General features: G+C 33.1%; 3 protein-coding genes across 4 annotated transcripts; 1 reads left to right on the top strand and 2 right to left on the bottom strand.

The window, feature by feature from the left end:
* Positions 1 to 5,062: 5,062 nt before the first annotated feature.
* LOC106759259 (protein LONGIFOLIA 1) lies at positions 5,063 to 10,356 on the top strand. The gene is made up of 6 exons (XM_014642343.2): positions 5,063 to 5,224; positions 5,490 to 5,813; positions 7,193 to 7,245; positions 7,317 to 9,140; positions 9,244 to 9,385; positions 9,545 to 10,356. The coding sequence occupies exons 2-6, from the start codon at positions 5,660 to 5,662 to the stop codon at positions 10,222 to 10,224; spliced, it is 2,853 nt and encodes a 950-aa protein (XP_014497829.1). The 5' UTR covers positions 5,063 to 5,224; positions 5,490 to 5,659; the 3' UTR covers positions 10,225 to 10,356.
* Positions 10,357 to 13,378: 3,022 nt separating this feature from the next.
* On the bottom strand, positions 13,379 to 16,146 carry LOC106759260 (transcription initiation factor TFIID subunit 8). The gene is made up of 2 exons (XM_022780178.1): positions 16,077 to 16,146; positions 13,379 to 15,245 (listed from the first exon to the last, which is right to left on the bottom strand). Exons 1-2 carry the CDS (start codon positions 16,144 to 16,146, stop codon positions 14,095 to 14,097), a joined length of 1,221 nt encoding a protein of 406 aa, XP_022635899.1. The 3' UTR covers positions 13,379 to 14,094.
* Positions 16,147 to 24,826: 8,680 nt separating this feature from the next.
* LOC106758195 (transcription factor TCP17) lies at positions 24,827 to 26,932 on the bottom strand. 2 transcript variants are annotated; one of them, XM_014641144.2, is made up of 2 exons: positions 26,729 to 26,932; positions 24,827 to 26,287 (listed from the first exon to the last, which is right to left on the bottom strand). In XM_014641144.2, the coding sequence occupies exon 2, from the start codon at positions 26,218 to 26,220 to the stop codon at positions 25,063 to 25,065; it is 1,158 nt and encodes a 385-aa protein (XP_014496630.1). In that variant the 5' UTR covers positions 26,221 to 26,287; positions 26,729 to 26,932; the 3' UTR covers positions 24,827 to 25,062. The 2 variants fall into 2 exon arrangements, with proteins under 2 accessions (XP_014496630.1, XP_022635760.1); XM_022780039.1 differs by having other exon boundaries at positions 26,774 to 26,932.
* Positions 26,933 to 27,652: the final 720 nt, after the last annotated feature.

The raw sequence follows: 27,652 nt of genomic DNA, 5'->3' as shown, positions 1-27,652 counted from the left end.
ACTAGTGAGATCATAGACTTTTTAATTGTTACTTTGAAGTAGAAATTGATTGAATTAGGATATTGGTAAAACTTTCAATGAATTAATCTATTGGTCTGATTTTGAACTTGAAATACAAGTAATCAATCTAACATATTAATTTTTGTTTTTAATCTACGTAAAAAAAACCTTAAACATCCTGCAAACACACACAGTAACAAAACTTTAATTTTAATATGAAAAGGCTAAGAAAATTGGCATTTAAATTTTATTCTTATTGTAATTTATATTTTGTTGTTATTACTCTTACCAATTCCATTTATTAAAAGCATATGTTTATATTTTCCAAAATTTATATTACATATTTTTTATACGATTGAACTGTTTGTTGATCTGGTGACCTGCTTAACATCTCACCTCTCCAAAAATATGGGCAAAAATCTAAGACATGCACTTTGGTACATTTTGGACTTTCTAAGTCAAAATTCGAGTCAACCTATTTGATGCTTATTCTTAGTTTTTTATTCTAGGTTTTTATTTATTGGAGTGTGGAATTGAGGTCAATGTTTATATTTATTTATTTTATTTTAAATAAATATTTATAGATTTTAAAATGAATTTTACTTTACTAACAGTTTAATTTTGATCTAATTAATAATAATTATATTTTAATGTAAAATTAGTGTTAAATATAATTAAAGTATATGACCATTTGATCAGTAGATTACAACTATTCGATCTCATTAATAATACAAGATTATACTTGTGATATAATACATTATCATACTTGCGATATGTCTAACTGTTTCGATCGTCCGATATACTATTGTTTTTCTTTTCTAAAAAGCAATAATAGGAATACTCCTCGTTAAATGAATGATGTTACATAATCAAAATTTTCTATTTGGTCTATCTAAATATCATGATTGTAAATTAATTCTATTAGCATTTTCAGTGAATGACTCTCATTTATTGCTTTCACATATACAGTGTGCAGATCTCTCTGGTTTAAGCTAGAAGCTACTCGTTGATTATATGTACCTGCAAAATCATGATAACTATGCAAATTACTTTTTCTGAACCACTCAAAGCTATCAAGGAAAACTACATTTCCCTCTCATCTTTAATTTACCATGCTAAAAAAAAAAGCTAGATACTATAAAATGAATGTGGTAGCATTTATAATATACAGGACAATACCATTGATGGACTTGTAACATATGATTCTCTTACGAAGAGCACTGAGGGTGCACAGAACTTAGCATATATGTAGTAGTTGCCCTCTTGGTCAAAAGCCTATAACATATAGCTCACTGGTTAATTTGGTGAATGCAACTAGTAATGATCTAAAATGATCAATATGCAGCCCCATTATGACCATTTTGTTAGCCAAAATTTACCATTACATACGTAAGACGAATATTCAGGTAGCCCTTTTAGCTCAGCGACAAAATTTAAAGACCTCAGATAAACTTTACCTCTAATAGAAAAAAGCACCATTGTGATGCTTCAGCAATTGTCTCTCTAGCATTAATGTGATGATAATGTCTATACTATGTAGAATTTGGGAAAGCTATAAGCTGTCCAAATACAATATATTCCTTGTATAAGCTATGGGGAGCTCATAGATTGGTGTGTATTTTGATTCAACGTACATAATCTAAGTGAGGTTTAAATATAAATTAATATAATCTTTTAGATAGATGTTTATATATATGATTTAAATTGAAATACAAGTTTGATTCTAGATTTGGAATTTGTTGAGTTGAATTAATTTTAAGCCATTTTTGTTAAGTTAATTAACTTTCTTTTCTAAAATGTTACTATTTAGTTGTAAAATTTCCATACAAAGACTTGGTTTTAAAACAAATACATTCAAACTCCAATCAATTCTCTTCGAATCAATTTTAACTAAAACAAGTTTTATTTGAAACACACCTAACAGAAAATACACGTAGACCTATACAAGTATTTTATAAACACTTCAAATCATATTTAATAATTTGTAACTTGTAGTAATTTTTATGATTAAATTTCTGACATAACTTTTGTGTGTAATTCGCTTAACTAACTAAATTGTTTACTCAAAAACTCCCAATCAGTACTTAATGTTTTATAAGACAACAATTTCTACTATTAGCCACAAACAAGTGCTTAATATGATAATTAATCTTTTGTATTTGTATTCCCGTACGTATGATTCGAAATCTAATAAACAAAGACCTGAGATCGTGGATGTTTAAAGTTAGCCTAGCTGATTTGTACAATCATTCCAATTATTGTCCTTGGTTAAGTTAATAATAGAGTTTAAGTTGTATATATTCTAGTTGTAAAGCTTTTATGTTATCTACTAATTAAAAATAACCTAATTTTTAAAATAAATATAAAAAATCAATAATACAATTCATGATAAAAACTAATACATTCTATTTGAATTCTTAACTTATTTCAAAGGAATAAGACATTGATGTGGTGGTCTAAGAACTTGTGCATTATATATTTGTAATCAACATATCAGAAGCATCGATTGTACAACTGTGTTGTGAAAGCATAGGACGTATCTTACATTATTAAAAAGCATATCGCACATGTAAACCATATAGTATTTTCTTGGATGCATGTGAAAGAACGCTATATATATATATGCTCTAACTGCAGGTTGTTACGTAATCTCTTACATTATAGATATTCAAATCTAGTATATTTATATATATAAAATCTCTCAATCGTTTATAAAGATCAGTTTGTATTTTCTTCAATATATAGTAGTCTATATATATATTAGGAGCTAATATGGTTGATATATATTTATTTATTTTAGGTTAGGTATATATATATGAGCACTAATGCCAGTTTTATTTTAAGTAGGGTGAAGAAAAGACGTAACATATGAGATGCTATCGAGTTTAGAAAGTGATGGGTGGGATTTCCCACATTTAGATCGTCATGGATAATCACACGTTAGCATTTCCATGATGGTGCTTGAGTCCATGTTAGAGAAGGGGTGGATTCTTTCAGCGTTGGACCTATTACTTTTTTCTGGTTTTACTACTTTACACAGGGAAGAAAATTTTACTGCTTTCAGAAAACAAACAATGAAACCTACAGAAGAAAAAGGTCTCAGTAACCCGTTTCAACTCTTTCTTACGAATACTTTTCTTTAGTTCTAAAATGCACATTGATAACTGATGGAATCTGTCATTCGTTAGAGAGATGAGTTCTTTCAACTGAATAAACTTTGCATAAGTCCTTGAAAATGTAATTTGTCAATGTATACATCAATCTAAAGTTAAAAAATGTGTGTGTTTGAATATTAAGCAAGGAACTAAAATATATAATAGCAAATAATTAGTTTAATTTAGAGAATTAAATGAAATAACTAAAGTTTATAAGAATGTGTTTATGATGATGATGATTATGATGGTCTCCTCGATGAAAATGACTGGGAAGAAAACTTTTTAGTCTTTTCTAGTGGTTTGAGAAAGGAAAGAATTAATGAAACCTACATAGAAAGATCCCAATCAGCTGTTTGAACTATTTCTTTGCAAGTACTCTTCTTTAATCTAATAGGTGCAGCTTGACCAATAGCTTTTAATTTGATGAAAGAAAAAAATGCAGACATAGCTGAGTGAAGTCTAACTCATGCAGTACCAATGACAGCGATGATGCACTAACAACGTGGTCCTATATCAGCAATGTGGCAGCAGCAACATACCAAAACTTTGCGGCGGAAACACTACACAGTGTCCAAAAGGAGTCCCTCAAGATCTTATCCTAATCTCCCATATTCATTGTTCTGGAAACGCTAATGGTCCAAACACATTCCTAGACTTTGTAACTGTCAAGCTTTGCTTAACAGTGTTTGTGACACATTGGAGAGCAGGACCACATTTGTGCTGAAATGTATCAACTAAAAAGCACCTAACCCACCTCACTGCACTGGGAGTGGCCACTCTTGTTACTTTCTAGGTTAGCAAATGCAACGGGCGAAATAGAAACAATAACAATAGCTTTCTTCAATTCCCATTTTCACCAAGATGCATATGTGTAATGTGTTAGGTTAAACATGTGACAACCCTTTCAGAGAATTCAATGCAGAGATATTCATTTATGTCACTGTGTGTGGCTTGCAAGTGCAACGCAGTTCCCCAGCAGTAAGGTAAAATGTGTATGTGACATTGATGTAATAAATATAGTTGGGTAGGAAAAACAAAAGTTTAAGGGTGTTTTGCACTTTGGATGGCAAAGTGAATGAATGTGAAATGAGATCCATTTTGAGGGCAGGTCCCAAGTATGATGAAAAAGGTGAGAAGAGATGAAGGGCAATTTGGTGAAAAGTGGGATATGTGTGTATGAGAATGGTTGAACAAGGGGTTTAGATCCTGCAGCCTTTCACTGAATATCTGTATTCACTTTTGTTGTTTAAATTTGCTTTTTTGTTTTGGTACAAAATCCACTTCCTTACTTGTACATGTTATTTTTTCTTTGAGTCTGACAAACTCCACATGGTCATGGAGAGAGGTTGAAGGCACAGTCCCACCCACGTTGTTTTGTCCACATGGAAGTGCTACGAAATGACCAAAGACCAGACCTGATTAACCTGTCCCACACATTCACACACGCCTATCCCACTTACCCTTCTTCTTTCTTTAATAATTATACATTTTACTTTTCCTTCTTACATTATCTATTCAACTATGCAAAATGCTCTTCCACCCTACTCATTATTATACCATTCATTTTCTCTATTACATGTACACATTACTCATACTTTTCATAAACTAGTTAAGAAAATTCAACTATACATCACGTAAAACTGTACAATATCATAGACATGTTAATATTGGCACATTATACACTGATTTCCTTCAAAAATAAGTTAGAAATTGAGTATTTTTGTTTAACTATGAAATACTTTCTCCCTCTTTAAGGCACTCAGATTTTGATACCCCAAATTCCACCCATTTCCCCTCTCTCTTACGTAATGTAATTAAAAGGTTGTCTCTACTTCTTATATTATACTATATTCTAAGCAACCTGTTTTTCAACATTTGCCTCACATATATAATAATTACAACGCCTCTCTCACCCAACACAATACACTCTGGCTTCTGCACCTGCTGAGATAACAAAAAACAAAAGCAATCCTTTTATTCTGTGGGAAAACCCAGAGAAAATTAACAAAACATCTCTCTTCTTGGGTGCCTCAATTTTCTTCACTTTCTGCATTGTTATTCACTAGAAGGTGGATGTTAGCGGTAGCACTTTGTGATTCCTTTGTTTCCACTTCTCTTTTGTTCCATCTGTTTCTGCAGTAGATAATATTCTCTTCGCTGCATCTCATTCTTCTCCCTTTGCTTCTGTCCACTCTTTTGTACACATGCACACACATGTAACACACAAAAACAACTCTTCATGAAATTTGCATGTCCAAGTCTACATATTTCAGCACACGGTATGCAAATTCTTGTCAGTATCTTGTTTTGAAAATTTAAACTCTTATGGGTCAGGTCCTGTGCCGAGTCATCTTCACAATTCAAATCCTTTTGCCTCCACTGAATCCTATAGAAACACAAGATCTCTCTCTTCTTAGGGACATGGTTGTTGCTGTTGTTACTGCTGCGACTTAACATAATATAACCTTGCGGAGTCTGCAAAGTTGAAGGTTGTGAAAGCAAAAATGTCTGGAAAGTCTTTGAAATCCTTGAAGGATGAAAACCCAGATTTGCAGAAGCAAATTGGGTGCATCACTGGATTTTTTCAGCTCTTTGACCGCCACCGTTTCCTCACAGGCCAACGCTCCGGCACCTGCATTCAGCACAGCCCAACTTCAGGTATTCTGTGATATACTTGTTTCTGTTCAGAGTTTTGAAAGTGATATAATGATGTTAGCAAGGTTTTAAATCCACAGCGAGGCTTTCGCCACGTTTCTTCATATCATAAAAAACTGCAAAAACACAATTGATGCAACTACCGTTATAAACTTAAAAACTGAAAAAGCCTTGATGTTGCAGTCAGATTTATGAACTTGGGTGTTAGTACTTTTTAGATTTTGATATCTTTTTGATAGATGTTGGGGTGAGAGAAAATTTGATTGACATGCATACTAAAATTAAGGCAAATGGTTAAGCAAACAAATTAGTATTTTTAATAACGTGGAAAGTGTTAGGTATACGTACAAAACTTCTCTGCTATCTCGTATATCGAGATAGAGAAATGCTGCAAGTTCGTTGGTTCAATTGCTTCTAGTTTTGTACTGAGTATACGTTGAATTTTTTTGTATGCATTACCAATATATTTTTTTTATTAGAATTCGCTTTCTCCTACATTAATTTTTAGAAACGATTAACCTATTTCAATCTGTCAGGAACTTGTCCTCGCACAGAGTTCTTTTTTTAATTTAATTTCTTCATTTTTATTTTAGCTTTTGAGGGGTAGTTAAAGTTTGTTTATTTAGTGGTGGTTTCAACTTAAATCATGGTTGTTTTTCCATCCTGTTTCCTAGTATTTGAATTTTTTGTTTGGTTGCTGATCTAAGAAAATCACATTTTGGTGAAACTTCTTATATTTCATCTTCTAAGGAATATATAGATTTAGTGGACAACTTCAGGTTTGATAATGCAAGTAACTGTAATTAAATTTTGGAGCTTTTTTTCTTATGATTTTCAAAAATATGTTCTTTGTTTTTTACATGTTTTTGAATTTGGGAGTTTCCTCTGTATTTTCTGTAAGTTACACAATCCATTCCAATATAAGAATCTGAATACTTCTCTCCTTCTGAAGTCTAAGATGGAAGATGCTCAATATTCTTCGAAACTTGAAAATTTATATGAAAAATTTCTAATGTATAGGAAAAAAAAGGTTTTTAAAGCAATACATTGCAGAATATATGGAATTGTTTCCTTTTCCTCATTCAATGCAACATGGGTGCTTGAAGTTGCTTCAAAATCTCATCCCAAGCAGAACGTCATTCTGCCGAAAGCCAAAAATGCATCATTCTGTATTTTGATTGAAAATTTTGTGTCTCAACATCGTTGTTTCTCACACAATTTCCAGATTTCTGCTGAACTCAAATCCTGAAAAGTTATATCATTGATCTGTGACTTGTGGAGCTTCAGCGTGTTTGAAAAAGGATTTAGGAAACTTAACCTTTGAAAAAATATTCCTTTGTACTTCCTTCTAGCTTCTAAGTAAAACTTCCTTCACTTCTCAGGAGCAAGCAGTTATGAAATTAATGAGCTCAACGGTACAATGCTGAAAACTAAGGTAAGATAGCAGTAGTCTGACTCTTGTGCAGAATTTTAGAACAAATCTGTAAAATATTTGTATCTGTGCAGGCAAAGAATCTCAAGGATGCTAGAGAAAAGCAACAATTCTCCACAGAATCATCTATAACTTCTTTATCTTCATCCTCTTGTTCATCTAGCATGTCATCCCTTGAGTTTAACAGAACCATTCAGATGCAATCATCATCAAGAAATCAGACAAAAATTCCTGAAAATACAAATTCAAAAGTAGCAAAGAAACAACTTGATACCTCGCGCCATCAATCCCTCCATTTCAACCATATTGTCAAAGACTCGATGCATAAAGAAGCTCAAGGATTGTCTGTGAGAACTGTGGCTGAAGAGGAAAAGAAGGGTCACACTAATACCTTGAAACTCATAGACTCTCCCCGGCCTCTGCGGTCACAGAAATCTGTCAATGCAGGAGTTACAGTTGCCGGCGAACCATTCCATACTCTTGCCAAGTCCAAGAAAACACCTTGGGACTCACCACGGCTCTCTTATGATGAAACATTCAAATCTGCCACAAAGCATAAGGAATTCCCAAGGCTTTCCTTGGACAGCAGAGAAGGGTCCAATGAAGGAAACAAGTCTCGCAACCTGTTGAAGGGTCAGCAGAAAGGTTATGCAAAGAGCTCTAGCACAATGATTAACCAACTGCAAGAACCAGAATCTTCCAAAAGATCTTCCAGTGTTGTAGCAAAGTTGATGGGACTTGAAGCCCTGCCGATTGGAACTTCTAGTTGCTCTAGCACAAGTGATGAAGATAAGCACCACCAAAAATTCGCCTTGCCTCGGTTTAAAAAGGCTGATTCAATCACAAATGAGAAGCCTTATTCACGATTTGCACTAGAATCAACTCCTTGGGGGCAACCTGATGCAATCCAATGTTCTCAATTACAAACTTCCAAGGATTGTGAGTCTGATGTAAAAGCCTCAAAGACCTCTCTCACGGTATATGGGGAAATTGAGAAAAGGGTGGCTGAACTTGAGTTCAAAAAGTCTGGAAAGGATCTCAGAGCCCTTAAACACATTCTTGAAGCAATGCAGAGACGTAAAGATTCGTTAGACATTGCTAGAGATCAGGCTTCAAATTCTCCATCTGACAATAGGAATAGTACTAATTCCAATGAAAGCTCCAACATACAAAGCCCACGAGTACGACAGAAAGACCTGGCATCTGTCACGGTTGAGATGTCAAATTCTAACCGGGGTAGTAAATTGCCAATTGTCATCATGAAACCTGCGAAAGTTACTAGAAAAGTCAATAGTCCTTCTCCTACAGAATTATCAGTTCACGGAAAATCTGGTGTCAGCAAATGTTCCCCTAGTAATCCAAGAAATGGAAGATTAGCTGACAAAAATAGTGCTAAAGGCACAAGTTCAACAAAAAATAACAAGGGTCCTTTTGGCCAACAGGTTCGTCCATCATATAAAAACTTGAGAACTTCAAAATTGATGCAATCCTTGGAAGTTTCTCAAGAGAACACTGAAGAATGCACCACCAATTCTGGTTATATAACTGTGACTGGGAGCCCCAGATTACAAAAGAAGTTTGGTCTGGAGAGGTGTTCACGACCAACCAGTTCATCGTCGGATTCCTGCATTAACAGAAGAGAGCACAATAGGCAACATGTGGAATTGTCTTCTCCAAGTACAACACCAACACATAAGTTCTCCAGTTTGCAGCAAATAAATGAACGTTTCAGTGAGATCAGTAGTAACTGGAGGAATTTTAAGCACCGTGTTAATGTCATTTCGGACTTAGACGACAAAAGAAACTCGATCGGTCATAGTGAGATTGAAGTCATTCGAATTGATCAAACTGGAAAGATCATTAGTTCCTCCATCCAGCTGAGTTCTATGCATCAATATGTAAGTATTTCTTCCTTGCAGAGTAACATTTTGCAACTGAATCAATTGGTTAAGCATTTTTTTTTGTTGAGCAGAATGAATTTAACATTATTTTGTTGATCAGAATGCATTTGAAGAGTTGATGAAGACTGAGACAATGGTTACTGCGGAACAACCAAGTCCTGTGTCTGTTCTTGATGCTGCATTCTATAGAGATGATCCACCATCTCCAGTGAAAAAGAAACCAGACATCTCAAAATATTTAGGTAAGCAACAGAGATTGAGTCAAGGATAATCTAAAACCATTTATCAATTGCAAGTAACTTGTATCACTACTACTCATACAAATTTTAGTGGTATTACATAAATTATACAGGGAAGAATTCTGAATTACATTTTGGTTTTCTTCAAATGTTCTGCTGTAGGTGAAGCTCAAAGCACTGATGGTGACAGTGAAGAGAACTCAATGGATATACTTCAAGAAATTGACTGGATTGAAGAGAAACTAATCAATTTCAATAACTCTAAGCACCCTGACCATAAGTATATAACAGAAATACTGTTAGCATCAGGTCTGCTCAGTGGCCACAGTTCCAGCCAGATATTTCACTCGCCGGGTCACTTGATTAATCCAAAATTGTTCTTTGCACTTGAAAAAGTGAAGACAGAGAAGAGACATTTTAACATTGATGCCAATGCCAAAAAGATTGCCAGGTTAAAAAATCCTGAGCAGATGCAAAGAAAACTCATATTTGATGTTGTCAATGACATTTTAGTTCAAAAGATGATATTGGATAGTTCTTCTGCATTGTGGTGCCAACCAAGTGAGTTTGCAGGCACAAGACCAAAAGGGCAGCAGCTTTTGGATGAGCTGTGCACAGAAATAGATCAGTTGCAGCCTCAAAATGGGAATGTCAGTTTAGCTAATGAGGATGAGAATTTGAAGCATCACCATGCAATTTGGACTAACTGCTGCACTGAGATACCAAATGTTGTGTTGGATATTGAACGTTTGATCTTTAAGGATTTGATAACCGAGGTTGTGAGAGGTGAAGTAGCAAACCACACTGGTACACATTGCAGGCAACTAGTGTTTTTCAAGTAGGAATTTTAGCTAAAAAGTATGAGGATAAAAGAGAATATATCTAGTTATGTAGTTTTCATGTTTCACCTTTCTAATCTAGCTACACATGATATATAGTTTGATGGGTAATAAACTGCTTAATTTGCAGTTTCACTTGTTTTAGTATAAATTGTTTCCTCTTTACCTTTCCCTTTGCTGTCTTTCTTCATGTATTTGCATAGTCACTGTCATAAATACATGAAGAAATATAGACAAACCTATATCAGTGGTGTGAACTGTGACAAGCTGTTGAAAATATGCAGATTGTTACATATAAATCTTTCTTCTTTTTTAAATTCAGTCTGAATCCTAATAAAACAAGAAAACATCGTGGTGTAAAGTCTTTATTTATTGATTTAAATAAGAAAAAAGATGTTATACAAAACAATTTTATATTGAAATTTAGTAACAATTTGTAATTCATTTATTGCTTTTAATGTTCATTTCAAATTATATAAATAGATATTTTTATCCAGTTTAATTTTATCTAAGTGATTAACTATATGGTAAAGTGGCTAATAACTTTATTAGATAAATATTTAATATTCCTCCAACAAGTTTAGAGCTTAGAGTAAAATTTGTTTATAGTATTTGGAAAAAAAGAAAAAGTTTTTGTCATACAAACGAGAATAGAGAGAATAGTAGTTAATCAATTGTGAAACAAAATAACCATTTTTAGAAGCACAATTAATTATGTATGCCCGAAATATAAATATCAACACTTCATTCAAAATTACCATATTTTATATATAAGAAGTCTATTGCACTTACAACTTTGATTCCTTTTTAAGTGTATTTTTTTCTTCTACAATAATTAGTTGTCTGTTCAAAATAACTACATTTGGTATATAAGAACTATATTGCATTTATAACTTTGTTTTATTTTGAAGTTATTTTTTTTTTCACCGTAACTTTGCTATAAAATATTTAATCTAATAAAAAATAAACCTGTTTAGCTACTTTGGAGTTTTACTCACCTTCTAACAACTTTTTTTTTTTTTCCTTACACAAAATACATGAGACCTCCTTTAAATATCTGAAAATGACATTAACCAAGACATCATAATTGAATACATTTATTAAAAGTTAGAAATTTTTTGAAAAAGAAAAAGATTTAATTTGTCTTTCAATTTCAAAATTTTAAACAATATTCACTACATTTTCTCGATTATAAATAAAAGATGCATTAAATTATTTTTTTTTCAAAAATCTTCTTTCTTTTGTTTCAACTTTTTCCTTAAAACAGTCTCTTGTAAAAAGAAATGGTTTCATTTTGGAATAAACAAGATAGCTTGAAGAGGAGCCTGTTCTTTTATTGCGTCACTTCATTTACTTTATGAGCATTTAACACAATCATAATTAGCATACCTATGCATTAAATAAAATGACAAAAAATCTGAGTGGTGATGGGCTTTTCTAACACTATCGTAATAAATTTAGTAAGATGAACCTTGTTGGGTTGGGACGTTTAAGTCATGTGAGTCATCTCAGACAAAAATTGGAGTAATGCAAACCAAAATGTCTGTGCATTAATTTGAGTTTTGAACAGTACTAACAACATCAGAAAGAAATGAAAATGCACATCCACAACACAACCATTTTCATATAATTGCATTTAGGAGTGATAACAACTAATTGAACTAACCCAGATATTAATTTAAAACCGAACTAGTTAATTAGACTGATGAAATTGATTTATGAACTAATTATGGTTAACTTAACTATAATTTGAGTAATTTAACAAGTGAATGAGTGTCCACACAAGTTAAATATATTAAATGAATTACGTAAACTATTGTGTAAAACTCCATTTAATTTTAAGATTTTAACTGTGAAACCATCACTTTATAAACCATCCAAGTCTCTTATACGCATTAATAAGTCTCCATATTCATAATTTTACGGGGATAAATTTGGAGGAACCCCCATTGAATATTGCTCTCATTCAGTAAACAAACTACAAATCGTCCTTTTTTCTTTCTTTCTACAACTGTGAAACCCTCGTACAAATATTATTACAACCTTAAAAGAAAATATTAATTGAGAAAATAAATGTATTAAACATCTTAGAAATATAAACAAGATATAATACCACAACAAATAGCAAGATTTTCAAGATATTCTAAGAAAAGTATTTGGAATTATAAAGATGAGAAGTGGTGGGAAAAAGAACAAGGGGAAGATGTGGGTTGTTTGTTCATGTCCAACCTTAATTCCACAATTTAGATCGAACAATCCAACAGACAAGATCTTACATATAGACAGTTAACATTGTTCCACAAATGATATGGGGGAAAAAGATGAGTCTTAGTACGAACAAATGGGGTAATTGAAATTTTAATTTAGTACTAGCACGACACTTGAAAAAAGCAAATTGCTTCGATCTAGAATGTCGTCAAGCTGCATTTACATATCTAAGTCAAAGGATTGGAGCTCAGCATGAATTTCATATCCACAAATTATCTGAAATGAAAATATTTTAATAAAAAATTGAAAGAAAAAGGCCATATCATATGACAACTGTGATCAGAAGCCATAGATATGTAGCACAAAGTAAGCTTCCGAACAATAAATTAAAAACATCCTTGCATAATATAAAGCAGTAGTCGAATATACCAGTAAAATTGCATCGCGAAAGTTCTACAGTTTAAGAACAACTTTATGACAGCCTGATCCAGGAGAGCTTGATAAAACATTAGATAGCAACAGGAAGAAAAAATGTGATTGGGCTCTGACAAGAACCAAATTTCAATAAGCTCACTCTGATAGAAGTAGTTTTTAATGATTTCCTCTATGTTTTACTGGGTCCTCGTGTACCATTTTAGTTGAACTATCTTCTGTTTGATCCTTTTTTCTCACTTGTGGAAAGCCTTTCTCGACATTTTCACATGATAATATACAAACTTGCGTAGGCAAATTCATGCCATATTCCTCCTTGATAGCAACTACTTTAACCTGACTACCTTCGTACCTTGTAGAATTGTATGCCAAATTATTCATCTCAAGCTTATAATCTACTTTACCCTTATTTATGTTATTCTCGGTACTCCGTATTGCTGGGTTTACAGATGTCCAGTATTAAAAGCAAATCCAAAAAAAATTAGCAACTATACATTAGGGCAAGAATAACTGTACATTTAAAACAAGGAAAAATGGATTAAAATATGTAAAATGCAGATAAATTGGTAGTGCAAAAGTCAATCTCTTTGTACAAGAAAAACTGTAGCTTTTCAAGATGATACACAGAAAATGCTAACAAGAAAAAAGGGAAAATACAACACTTATATACTAGAAAAATAGTTCTCCCTGTACATTTTAGGCATGAAGCTGAGATACTACTTGTTAATACATGAACATGCTACAATGACAATGTGCAGAGGATAAATATGAGTAACTATTAAACGAATCTTATGCATTGTCCACTGAACTATTAGCTATAACACGTGATTTGAAACAGCAGGGTGCCACCGCCAGTTTGTAGTTAACCATAAAGGAATGTGATTGTATTTTTTGTGGGAATTTAGCTGTGGATGTAGCACTGACTACGAAGTAAAAGGGTAGAGTACACAATTTAGAATAACTGCCACAAGTCAGAAGTTGAGATGTTTTCGTATGCTATATTTAGCATAAGATCATACAGATCGAAAGGACTTCAATAAAAAGAATCATAAATTGATCTACCAAACAATTGACATGCACATACCTGAAAGATTGTTAAAGTGAGAACATGTCAGAGCAAAATAGTAATATCCATCCTAACCAGACAGTTACCAAGATTTGAATATCCCAGAACTAGCTATCCTGACATTCTCCTGATCAAGTATACAGATTCTAGTTAAAGAAAAATCTAGTTTACAACTGAACAAGCTGATCTGGGTTTTCCAAGGATTCCCTTAGAATTTTCTCTGCCCTCCTTTTCCTGTCATCCTTCTCATCTTCCATCGCAAACCATGGCAAAGTCTTGTTATGCTCCTCTGTTTGTGGGATCAAACCAATGGACCTTCCTAATAATTTGTTTTTGATCCCAATCTTAAAACGCACAATAGGCTTCTCATTCACAAAACTTTTTGTCTGGCCTTCCTTAGAATCACAGCATGTGCTTTTCATTGCTTCAATTGCAGGAGCAAATGTCTCCAAAGCTGAAATTGGTTCATTTTCAACGAAATTTTCAACCACAGGATAATCCAGAACTACATCATTGAAAAGCTTGGCTGCAGGGGGAACAGATGCAATTTCCTTGTCCTCAATTTTCAAAGGAGCAGCAAGGAATGGGTTACCTTCTGCTGCTATTCGTTTTGCCTTAGTATCTGCAGGGTCCAAGGCAGACTTTTCAAACATATTTGAGACCATCTGCTGCTTCAAATTCAACACAGGCCACTCCCCCTTGCCGTTCTCTCTTTCTTGCTCAAATTTTACTGCACGAGGTTCTGTGCCCCTTCCATTCACCACTGGTGGCTGTGAATAATTTTGCGGATCAGGGAAGGCAGGCAACCAAGCAGGAATATGATCGCCGGGAGGTTCTTCTCCTTTTTGCAAAAAGCTTGGATTAAGCACCCGTTCCTTCACAACTGGAAACCGAGGAATGGGATGCGCAAACACAACCGGTTCACCCTCGTTAACAAAATGAAAAATTTCCCTAATAACACCTGAACTTTCAAGGCAATGATCCACCTCAGAAGCACCTGCAAATCCCTGGACTGATCCCATATCTTCCAACCCTTGAATGACATCAAAAGCATGGCATTCAGTTCTTCCTGCAAGATTAGCATGGCAATGTGCCGATTTCCCAACGTTAAAAATGTACCGAGCCACAACGTCAGACAATGCCTCAAGAGCCGACTGCTGAAAAGCCTGAAACCCCTCGCTTTCGCACACCTGCGCTACCGCAATCTTCGCAATTGCCCTGGCAAAGTCATCCCCATCACCCACTTTCCTCCTCCTCCATGGGCCAGGCTGCTCAAGCTGTCTTCCAGTCTTCCCACCGCCATTGCTCATATTCAGCACTTCATATCACTTGAAAACCCAACAATACACATTCCCCAAATCACTATAATTCAGCATCCCAAATCCCCCCAAGAATCACACCCCGAACAACGCCAATCACTTCTGAAAAGAATCGCAATTGAAAAAAACGAGTCTCAGATTACACAGAACTTGAGTTGAATGCCAAGATCACAATTTCGGCGTTTCCCACTAACAATATTTAATAGCTAAGCAAAAACCCTAACTCCTCCAATAAAAAGGGAGGAGGAATCGGAAATAAATATTCACCATAAATGAGAATTAAAAAGAAAAAGGAAAACAGCGGAAAATCTTACCAGTGATAAGAGGGTGGGGATTGGATCTAAGAGCACAAACGAGAGAGGTCAGCAATTATGAGACACAGAGAGAGAGAGAGAAATATAGATGGAAGAAATTGGGAAATTTAGGGTTTAGGGTTTGGTTGAGGTTAAACCCTGGGAAACCCTTGGATCGAAATACACTACACTGCTACCATTAGAAGCAGAAGGAGTTGGAAGTTTGGAAGCAGAATTAAGGACACGGACACGATGAGGTTTCGAGATTTGAACCCTCCTATTAACTCAACCTTAATTGGGGGTACCCAAAACATAATCATAAATATTTTCCATGCAACGACGTCGTTTCAGTTGAGGAAAAAAGAACCTATTTCTCATCTCTCGCCATGCTTACGAAAAATTGATGATAAATATATTCTATCTTATGACTTTTTACATCTAATATGATATTGTTGGGACTTCTATTTTGAAAAACATACTTCTTTAATTAAAAATTTATATAAATATCCCACTCTCCAAATAATTTCATAAAGTGACCCTTTCCTTTATAACCCAAATGACTTTTGTTTTCCAATTCAAAATCAGAAATTAGTCCTAGTGAAGCCATTTCTCAACTGCAATTTTTAGTTTTTTTACTATAATTTTAGTCACAAATAACTTCCATAAATACGTAAACAACATAATGTTTTCACACTTTTAAGTATGTTACACAACTTTTAAAAATACATATTTATAGGTAAACTATAACACTAAAAAATTAATATATTTATCATAATAAATATATATATATATATATATATATATTATTTTAAATGTTATAATAAAATATAAATATATAATTATAGTTAAAAGAAATTATATATTTAAAAAATAGTTTATTTTTTATTTGATTTTTTTAAATTTATTTTTAATTAGAACTATTTAGGAATAACTATTATTATAAATAAACCACATTTAAAAGTTGTACAACAGTTAAAATTTTATTTTATTTTCGTCGAAGAAATTCTCATATAAAGATACTTTAAAAATAAGAATTATTAATAAATCAATTACATACACAGCAAAAAAATTCTTAAATAATAATTAATTTTAGTAATAAAAAAATTAATTAATACAATAAATAATTTAGATAGTAATTTTGTATTAAAAGAATTAATAGATAATATTAATAATTAAATTTAGAATCTAATTTACAATTTAATTATAAATTTTTTATTTATAATAAAACTACTTTAGATACTAATAATTTTAAATTTATAAATTAGTATTCAAATCTATGACTAATTGATTGGTATTTAAGAAATTTTGATAAAATATAATTATTCAAATTTTTATATTCAAATATTTTTCATAAATATAAAAGAATACATTTTTGTGCGTGAAATAGTAAAAACTCAAATATTAAAAATTTTATACTATGAAACTCAATGTCTAATGGATTAAGAAAAGATTATATTTCTTTTTTCAAGAATAAATAAAAACAATATATTCATGTATTTTTTTTTCTCGAAAATGAAACAAATAATGTAAAAATAAAAAAGAACTGATGAGTCTACATTTTGATATAAGAAAAAATGAACTGAAAGAAAAAGAGGAAATATAAAAAAATATATTAATTTTCTTCTGTATATATATATATATATATATATATATATATATATANATATATATATATATATATATATATATATATATATATATATATATATATATATATATATATATATTTCCTTATCATTTTACTCTTTGTAAACTTAATTTTGTTTTAATATTTATTAGACTTAAATGACATCCGAGGTAATAAAAATTTGAAAATCATCCTAATTCAATTTAATGCTCATTGTAAAATATATGTAATTCTACTATATGCTTTTCCTGAATAGTCACTCTGTTTTCTAGTGTGTTAACAATAAAAAGGGATTTTTTTTTTTACAAAGTAAACTTTGAATGGTTGTCTCCTGCAGTTTTTTTTATCCTTGTTCATTCAACCTTCTCTCTCTTTTTTTCTTTCCTTAACCAGTGTTTATCTTTATTTTATGTTTTTTCAATCGAGAAGTTTCTTTCAGATTTTGAATTGAAATTCATATAACTGTTTAATATTAAATCATGAGATAAAATTAAAATTGTGAATATGACAATAACTATGAAAAAGTTATATACTTTTCTTAATTAAAGGTTATATTATTATATTTAATTATTTCATATTGTGCAATGTATATATGAATGTGAGATCGAATTAAAATTATAAATATAAAATTAGTTATAAAAAAGTATACAAATATTTCCTTTTAAATATGAAATCATGTAATTTAATAATCAATACGAGATAAAGTTAAAATTATAATTGATAAAAAAAAATTAAGTATCTTTATTTAATATTATTTTTATTGTTTGATAATTTTGTATTATCAAAAAGAAATTTAAATTGAACTATAAAACATTGATAACTTTTATGAAAATGACACTTTTATTAGTCAAAAATAAAATAGGAAACGTGTTCTGAGTAAAATGAAAAGAATCAGAGGTGTAAAATAGCAAATTGTTTTCATAGAAATCAGTCCAGCTAAGTCTTAATATAATGAGCCCAACACCAAATGTTTGCCTTAAATATGGCTTTTTCTTCCTGCATCCCATCAAATTTCTTCTCACACCTCATCATACGTTTCTGAAAATTCTAATTTGAGACAGGGGTGGTATCTTCCAGAAAAAGTTTTCAGAATTGGTCAAATGTGTTCTGGAAAGTAAAATCCGGTTTGATGGGTTGAAGGAAAAAATTTGATCGAACGCCCACTAAATATTACCTTAATGTTTTATAAGTTTTAAACATGACAAGTATCCTTATTAAATTCTCAAATTAACTCGTAAATTTGTACGAATTTATGTTTCTAATATGATTTCTGAGTTAACTCGGAAATAAATTCACTTTTTGCAGTAGAATCGACTATGAAATTGGTAGGATAGTTTAGAATCGTGAGTTTGGAACGATTATGTGAGCCTGAAAGTTATATATTTAATGAAATGCATCAAAATTAATGACAATAATTCAAGTATTTATGTTTTATAATATTTTTTTTATGAACAATATAACTATAAATTTATTTATTTAAAGTTATATAATTTTGTAGACTTATTTGAATTAAGATATTATTTATATAAATTTTATTTTCATCTGAAGTAAACTCTTACGAGTTTACGAGTTGAGTTTACTCGACTCTCACGAGTTTACGTAAACTCTCGAATTTGATAACCTTGATGACAAGATATCTCAAGTAATTTTATGTATCTATATATATCTGTACATGTGCTTTACTTTTAATGTGAAAAGGAGTGATAATTATCTGCATGATTAAATCTTAATAAATACAAAAAGTTATACTTCCTGAAGTTCTTTAATATAACATGGACTAATTCAACCACCAAACCTAAGAAACAACATAAGATATCCTAATAAATAAGAATTTTATTCAACAAGTCTATTCTATAATTACGTTGTTTTGTTTTTTTTTTCTTTTAATATTCTAGGTAAGAATGGTAAAAAAAATACCAAGTTCGGTAGGCTAACCTATTAATCCGGCCAAAAACAAGAAGTTAATATAACATTTTCAATTAGAGAGTCCGAGTCAACCCTGTTCGCCAAACTTGATTACTCGGTAGATCAACCTACAGGTTAGTCAGGTCAACTTACCAACCTCATCAACCTGATTTCATTAAGAAAATTAAAACCTGTGTTGCGACACTTCGTATTAACATAGCTTGGCTGATGTTTAATACAACCAGACTGAGACTTAATATAACTCGGTCAAGATTTGAAACAATTCAGATGATAACTCATTTCTACTTGGAATTAGCTTGAAAGTCCATCATCTACCCATTTTCATGTAAAAAATAATTTTTTTTCAGTTCATTCTCATGTGAAATCACATTTTCGATGACAATTAGAAAAAAAAAACAAAAATCGACTAAACAACTTGACAACTTGACAATTTGACGAGTCAAGTTGTAAAAGTTAACTTGTTTTTAAGTGGTGAACTAGCCTTGTTTGACCCATTTTTTACGAATCAAAATCGAATTAGATTTAAACGAGTTGAGTTGATCGTTTTTGTCATCCCTAAATCTATAACATTTTTTTACCCAAAATCATTTCTATATAGGATTGTATCATTAATCAATGAAATATATAACAATTTTAATACATAAATCTTCCTTCCAAACTCTTATATCTTGGTGAAAACCTAATATTGATGTTTTCATTATTTTCTCCATGCCTCCCAACGCAATCCAGAACCTGGAAGAAACCCTTCATGCAATTCAGGATTGTCTTTTTACCATCCAAACCGATATGGAATAACATGAAAATTGTCAGAATGGTCTAGAGGCCAAATATCAGTCCCTTACCCTTCTCAAGCTACAACAACATGGCACTAAGTACCAAACTTGTTTTTAAAACTCTGCAAATGTATTATTGATTTATCCTGACATTATATATCCTTAATTGTTTTCTATGAGATCTTCAACCTGATATTTGGCGATAACTTACCATTCTCAAGCCACTGGCCTTGCCAAATTAGTTGAGAATAAATTAATATATATGTCTAAGGTCCAACAATTATAAATTTAATTATTATTGAAATCTTCAAAGGAGGTATATAATTAACATAAAGTATGGAGTGCAAGTATAAACGAGCATTTTCATCGTAATTTCTTTTTAGAAACAGTACAAAAATCATATTTTATGACGTACAAAAACGAGCTATGTACGTACATAGTTTTGTACGTACATATTGTCGACCATTCAAAATTAACAAATTATCCTCCGTCACCGCGACACGCTTTCCTTCAATCACCGCATGGACCGCACGCTGGGCCTTCGGCACCGCGTGGACGCGCTCCGCCACCACCACCGCGTGGACCTCACGCGTCACCACGACACAATTTCCCTCCGTCACCACGACACGTTTCCCTCCGTCACCGCGACACGCTTTCCTTCAGTCACCGCGTGGACCTCACGCTGGGCCTTCGACACCGCGTGGACGCGCTCCGCCACCACCACCGCGTGGACCTCACGCTCCGCGTGGCTCCGACGCCTCCTGTGCTCCGCCACCACCACCGCGCCCTCAGCCACCGCCCCCAACATTGATGCTGCTCCTCAGTCCACGCTCATGCAATAGTCATTCAATCGTCAGTCGCCCCTAATGTCACCAAGTTGACAGAATTGTAAAGAGCTTTCGCAGTTCCTTATTGTTCTTTCCCTAAGTGATGTTCTTAGAGTTAGTGTTCTCAACCTCTTTCTATCGTCCATTATCAGATTATCAGGTAATACACATCCTTCTGCTCCTATACCCTACAATTTTATAAGATAATTCCTTAACATGCAAATGACATGTTAAGGACATGGGTAAGTATCACGAAAAAAAGTTGGAAGGGGAGGTGGAGGAGGAGGCGGGGCTGTTGGAGGGGGCGGAGGACGAGGCGGGAGTGTTGGGGAGGGCGGAGGACGAGACGGGAGTGTTGGTGGAGGAGGATGGAAAAGAAGGTCGTTTCCTTTTTGGTCGAGGAGGTGATCCAGGTCGAGGAACCACCGGTGCATTTGGTCAAGGGGCCACCGATGCACTTGGTCCAGGAGCCATTGATCCAGGTCGAAGAGGCAGTGCATTTGGTCGAGCCAAACGAGCAATCGCACGTCCAGATGCGTTTGATCCAGGAGCCACAAAACGTGGTTGAAGAGCCCGAGCCTCAAGTTCATTTGGTTGATGAGCCCTTGGTAATCGTCGACCATTCAAAATTAACAAATTATCCTCGGCATCTGTCACTTCCTGTAAAGCCACCAGTAAAAAATCATATTTTATAACATACAAAAACGAGCTATGTACGTCATAACTCGTTTTTGTACGTCATAAAATATGATTTTTATACTAGTGAAAGGCCACGACTCTCCTCATATATTGTATGTGTTTTCTATTTTAACCATCCTATAATTTTGTGATAACTTGATTTTTCCCTTGTCCTCGATCTACTTGTTTGGTATTCTGTTTCATCATGGTTGGTTGCGTAGGTGTTACTTTAATGCTCAGGTAAACAATATAATTTTAACTCATTTGTTCTTCCAAACAATTTTGAACTTTGTATTTTTTTGTGTAACATGTTGCTGTATGGTGTTTGTGGCTTTTCAAGAAGAAAAATTTAATAGAGATTTAAATCTGACTAAATTAAGCTCAAGTTTTGTTATTAGTAAGGGAAAAAGAAGAGATTTTTATTGTAAATTCCATATAACAAATATATACAAGTTAAATTTAAATAAGAGTTTAATATTATTTTTAATTTAAAACATTTAAAAAATATATAATAAGTATTATTTTTTTATATATTTGAAAAAAATAAATTTAAAATCTAATTCAATCTCTTTAAACTACACTCACTTATATATTTATATGATATGATGACATTAACTTTCAATCATTTAATATTTTCTTTTCTTTTCAATATAAATATATAAATTTGCATAACAGTCTTGGTTTAAATCCTCTTTAGTTCATCTTGATTAAGTTTATAAATTTGTAAAATTGAACTAATTAACCTAAACGGCTTTAATTTCTAATGACATGGTTCACACGTGGAATTTTTATTTAAATTATGAGATGGTAAAATTTAATTGGTCAGGAGAGTGACGATGCAGAGATCGGAGCCGACAGTAACAGAAGAGTCAGTGAAGGCGTGGATCTTGGTGCGCTTGAGGAAGGCAACGGCGTGCTGGAGGTCGAGCATCTCGCCGCGGAGATTGTCGGCGTTGCCACTAACAAACAGACAAACAGTTACTCCCCTCTAACCACTGAAGCTTATCGAGTGGAACGTGGCGTGGGTGTGGTGGAATGAGTCGAGGAAGGAGGCCCAAGTGAAGAGGTGGAAGTCGAATTGAGAGAAATCGCTCGGCTTATTGTGCACCAATTCTCTTTCTCACTATCTCTCTCAATCGCTTCTTTCCAATTCAATTTCATCTCTTACTTCTTACGCGCTTCTTCATCTTGTAGTTTTCTCAGGCTATACAACAGAGATGGCGCCGCTTAATTGGTCTCGATGGCGTCGCATCGCGATTAGGTGTTGAGAGACGCCGGATCTACGACACCGTCAACGTCCTAAAGAGCGTCGGGGTTTGTATTCGATCACTTACAAGGTTTTGTGCTTGCTTTATGTTTTCTTTTTTCTTTTTTTTTTTTTAAATTCTTTGTTTTTATATTTTAGGTGTTGGCCAGAAAAGTTAAGAATCAGTATACCTCTGGAAAGGCTTTTCTGCGATTCCCGAGGCTTTGCAAAAACTCAAAGTTGTTTTTCTTCTGAAATTAAATCAATGTGTTGGACTATTGGCGCTTGATTTTTATTTTATGTTTGGAGGCCAAGAAATGTTGAAGGAAAGCATCGGCTTTAAGGAAACATAAATGTTCTTCTGGGTGATTTAGGAACAACGACGTCTCAAATATAATTTATCAAAGCTAGTATAAAAGATTTTTATTATGAAGTTTTTAATCAATTCTCCACTTCTACTCACTCAACTGTTGCTTTATAAGTTTTTAAGATTTGGTTCTCTTTTGCTTAATATTTTTCTTCTTTCGCAGAGCAAGATGAAGGCGCAATTTAGGATTCACGATTTTGAAGTTTTGTTCTATAAGAGGTTACAATGATTATACAGAGGTTACAGTGATTATTATGGGATTATTATGGAAGAGACAACAAGTGCATTGATGGTCGTGTGTTGATTGTGTGGTTGGTGGTTCGTGTTTTGTGTTGCAATTTGGGTTTGTGCGATTTGGTTTCTTCTAAAGGTTTTCATGGTGTTAATTCATAAAGAAAGGTTGATCATAACTATTAATGGCTGATGAGGTTAATGAAGGATGAGATACTCGAATAAAGTTTCTAGGATTTTTTTTGAAACATTTTCAGAATAAGAATGTTATTGCTTCCATAGTTTTTCTATTTTTTTTCTTTTTTTTTTACTTTACTAAATTTCATGTCATAATTTAATTATTTTCACGTAATAAAATATTCACCTTAATACATTCATTATCATTACACGTTGTTTGTGAAAATTTAACAAAAAACACTTAATTGATTCAATTTTACAAATTTAAGGATCCAATTGAAACCCAAAAAAAAAAACTATGACCCATTTGAAATTCATTAATAAATATAAGGATCAATAGATAGTTTAAAACAACACACTTTTAATAGTTGCATTGCTTTTCTTTTATCCTCCGATTAATATTTGGGTGACGATACATGGACACCTTCATTTCTATTACACCTATATGTAACACTAATAAAAGTATATTTTATTTTAAAATGTAAAATAGTTTGAAAACAATAAATAAAAATTAAAAGTATTAAGTTTTATTAGGTATGAAATAGGGGTAGAAAATCTTTATAGTGTCCATCTAAATTTCTTCTTAAGATTTATGGCCTTTTTTCTTTGTAGTAATATACTTTATCCTTTCATTTCAAGTTTGACCTTTTTGGAAGACACCTCTTAACCTTTATTCCGAGACAACGTATACAGAAGGTGTAAGTACTCTGAACTTCTGTTTTCTTGCTCAGTTTTCTTTAAAGTACATAGTCCTACATAATGTCATTAATATAAAAATATTCCCTAATTAATAATGCAGACCAATCTCCTGTTTAATTTCCTTGCTTTTGTGCAGCAATTTTAGAGATACGTTATTTTCATGTCACCTTTTAGTGACTGGCGGGGATAGTTGTATTCACGGTTTTGAGACAATAACCTATGGTAGATCGCTGCGCTGGCGACCACGCATGAACTCTTTCGTTTTATGTCATCTCATGGAATAACAAGACAAACAAAAGGCTGAATAATAGGACAATAAGACATAAGGTATTCCACTTGATTAAAGGTTTGCATGTGTTCTCTAAGGATATATAGTTTTGGATCACTATATATATATATAAGCTTTTTATTCTTTTTAAATTGAGAGATTTATGTAATTCTCATAAAAATAAATTAGAAGATTAAGGCTTTATAAATTTACTTTAATGTGTTACTTTATGTCTTTAATTTTAAACAGACAGAAGTTATTTATTGTGAAAGAAGAACTCGTGTTCTCTTTTCTTTCCCTCCAACTAAAATCCAATTCCTTTAATACAATCTAAGTAAAGAAAAAATATCTTACTGCATACAAGAGTTAAAGATCTGCAGAATATATGTATTCTCTTAGTTCTTAAGCTGTTCATTATCGCTTATAGGAGAGCTCACTTATATATTATATTATACCCATAGAAAGAAATTCATATGTAAGACCATTTCATGCAATATATAAGCTCAAAAAACAAAAGGGAAAATTTAAGGGTTACCTATAACTGAAAGAAATAGAAGGAAATCCAAACACGCATTCAAGAACAAAACGATTATTCAAACCCGCCGTAACGTGGTCTATGTTGTAATTGAAGAAGCTTTCTCACAGTCTTCATGATCCATGCATATTGTGAGAGAAGGAGCAGATAAACTTTGTATTTTTGTGTATCACTTGGAAGGGAAATCTTGGTCTTTGTGGGATGGGCTTTTGCTGCTGTTGGGTGAATGGAGGGGTTTATGAGACATCATAGCCAAGCTAAAAGAATGATTGAGAGAATTCGCCAATGGGTTTTGAGAACCTGAACTCAACATCTGATAGTGGTTGATTTGCCTCTGATCCATGTCCATTGCTGTAAAATGTGAAGGGAAATATGACTGTGCCGCTCCTGGAGGACATAGCAGAATTTGAGAATTCCCTCTTGATAAAGACAATGTTGATGTTGGGAAAGGTACAACGTTAATGTTGTGTATGTCTGTTTGGTTTGAAAATCCATTGTTTTCCAACTGAGGATGAGAAACATCACTAGCGGAAGCTTCCCACTGATAACCTTGTGGCATAGTATTTAGCAGGCCCAGGAATGAAGGATGGTTTACCCTTGGTAAGAGATTATTTGGCATAACGTGTGTGCTGGGCACTTCATTATTGCTTCCTTGCTTATCCTCTTCACTTCTATTTATCCAACTTGCCTTGTCAGTGCTGATCATTTCTCCTGAAACTTCTTTACGCTTTAATTTCCATGAAGAATTTTGGTCTGAACCTTGCCAGTGAATGCTGTTGTTTATATTAAGTTGTTCATTAGGCTGAGAGTGAGAGTGAGAGTTTGTAGCTTCATTAGAAGTAACAGCAGATGGATAACCAAGGGTGAAGTTATTCACTGAAGGAATAATTGGCAGTGGTGGAAGTTCATCAATTTCATGCTTAGCAGCATTCAGCAACCAATCAACAACCTTGCTTGGTTGACTGAGCCCTAGCCTATCTTGAAGATCATAGAGTTGGATAGCAGTTGGTACTGATAATCGTACCCGTCTGTCTCTTAACCCTCTTATTGTGCAAACCTTGCTGTGCCTGTCTTTCCCTCCAAAGGCTCTAGATACTCGAACAATCCTTGGATCCTTCAATCTTGGCCATTGTGCTGCTGAGCTAGATGGAGCCTTTGCCTTTTCAGGATCACTAATTGATTGAGAATGACCACCCTCCTGTTTTAAAGCAAAATCCACTTCTTTTGGGCTCTTAATCATGATCTTATGTATCTCATTGTTGGTAGCTAGGTGCAGAGTTTTGTCCTTCCACTTTATGCTTGTCAAAATTCTGTTCCATGGTACCATCAACAATGAAACTGCTAATTTTAAGTCCCTTGTGCGGATTTACGGGTTGTCCCTCGATCCTAGGAATCTGCATGGAAACAAACGAAATAAAATAATAGGAAATACGAAGAAGATGATATTCCATAAAATTTACTCAGATTTAAAGGCTTTAAATAAATCAAATATAAATATTGTTTGAAATCCATATTCTTTCCCTTCGGAAATGGAAGTAGATGCATGAAGAACAGATGACTTGCAGAAAACTAACGGATGTTTGCATATAGTTCTCTTTCTATAGATGTGATTTTGAGGGGATTAAAGAACATTTATATAAAATACCATAAAGAATCATATCAAATGCAGTTGTATATTAAAAAACTCTAAAATCATTTAGAAATTAGAAGCAGAGGCATCTATGATATGTACATAAAGAAAACTGCAGCAAAAGGCTGCATCATAGTCAGGAAGGGTGTAATTAAAATTGCAGGAAAAATAATGCAACTATTTAATATTTAATATTTATACAAACCCTAGATATCGTTGATCGTATCTGCAAACTCACAAGAACACGTGCCTGTTCTCATACCAAGAATGCACCACAAGGTAGAAGGATGAAGTTTGCACTGTGCTTTTGAATAACAAGCTTGAACAAATTATATTTCCGATTGAGCTTTGTCTTTAATTGCACATAATAGTGTGGAAGTTGGAGTCTGCTGCTTGGAAAAGGAAGATGCCGGAATTCAACTACCACGCCACACTGAAAGATAAAGCAATGGCACATGGTTTGACACGTGGCAAACATCCTAACTGGTCAAATAAGTATGGTAGTCTTTGTCTTATCATTTTTTGGTCAGGCATAATGGGCAATCATTTCCTTTGTTATATTCTGATATTCTGTTCTCACAAAACCTTGAGTACTTAACGGAGGGAAATTAATCAACTTTTGTCACATTTACTGATAAAAATTGTAACAAATTACTTTAATGTTCTTGAAAGGTAAAAGTGTTGAGGGTAAGTTTTCTTAGTTTGTTATTAAAGGAAAGAGGCTCGACTTCTGTACAAAAGATTTTTCTCTATATTTGTTAGGTCTTAATTTAACAACAACAAAAAAAAAAATTGCTTGCATTAGGGCTTAACCTAACGAACACAGTTAATAATCTCAGAAGGGGACCATTCCTACACACTTCTAAAACGCCTGATTACACTTTATCGACAACTACAAAAGGTTTGTCACTGAACACATCACATGGGGATCCACGGATGTAGCAAGCATAAACAAAAAATGTTGCTCTTATTAAGGGCAAAAGTCTTGTTAACTAATATCTACATCTCTTAACATATTAATGCAAAAGAAGTTTTCTACTATAACGTATTCTTAGAATCTAAGATAAAAAGTTTCAGAAGGACATGACAGCCTCAAAATCATTGATCAATCAAATTTTGGACAACCCAA

Source organism: Vigna radiata, chromosome 4 (genome assembly GCF_000741045.1).
Source record: "Vigna radiata var. radiata cultivar VC1973A chromosome 4, Vradiata_ver6, whole genome shotgun sequence".
NCBI lineage: Eukaryota > Viridiplantae > Streptophyta > Magnoliopsida > Fabales > Fabaceae > Vigna > Vigna radiata.
Note: the sequence above shows the minus strand (reverse complement) of the source record. Positions and strands in the feature narration are given on the sequence as shown.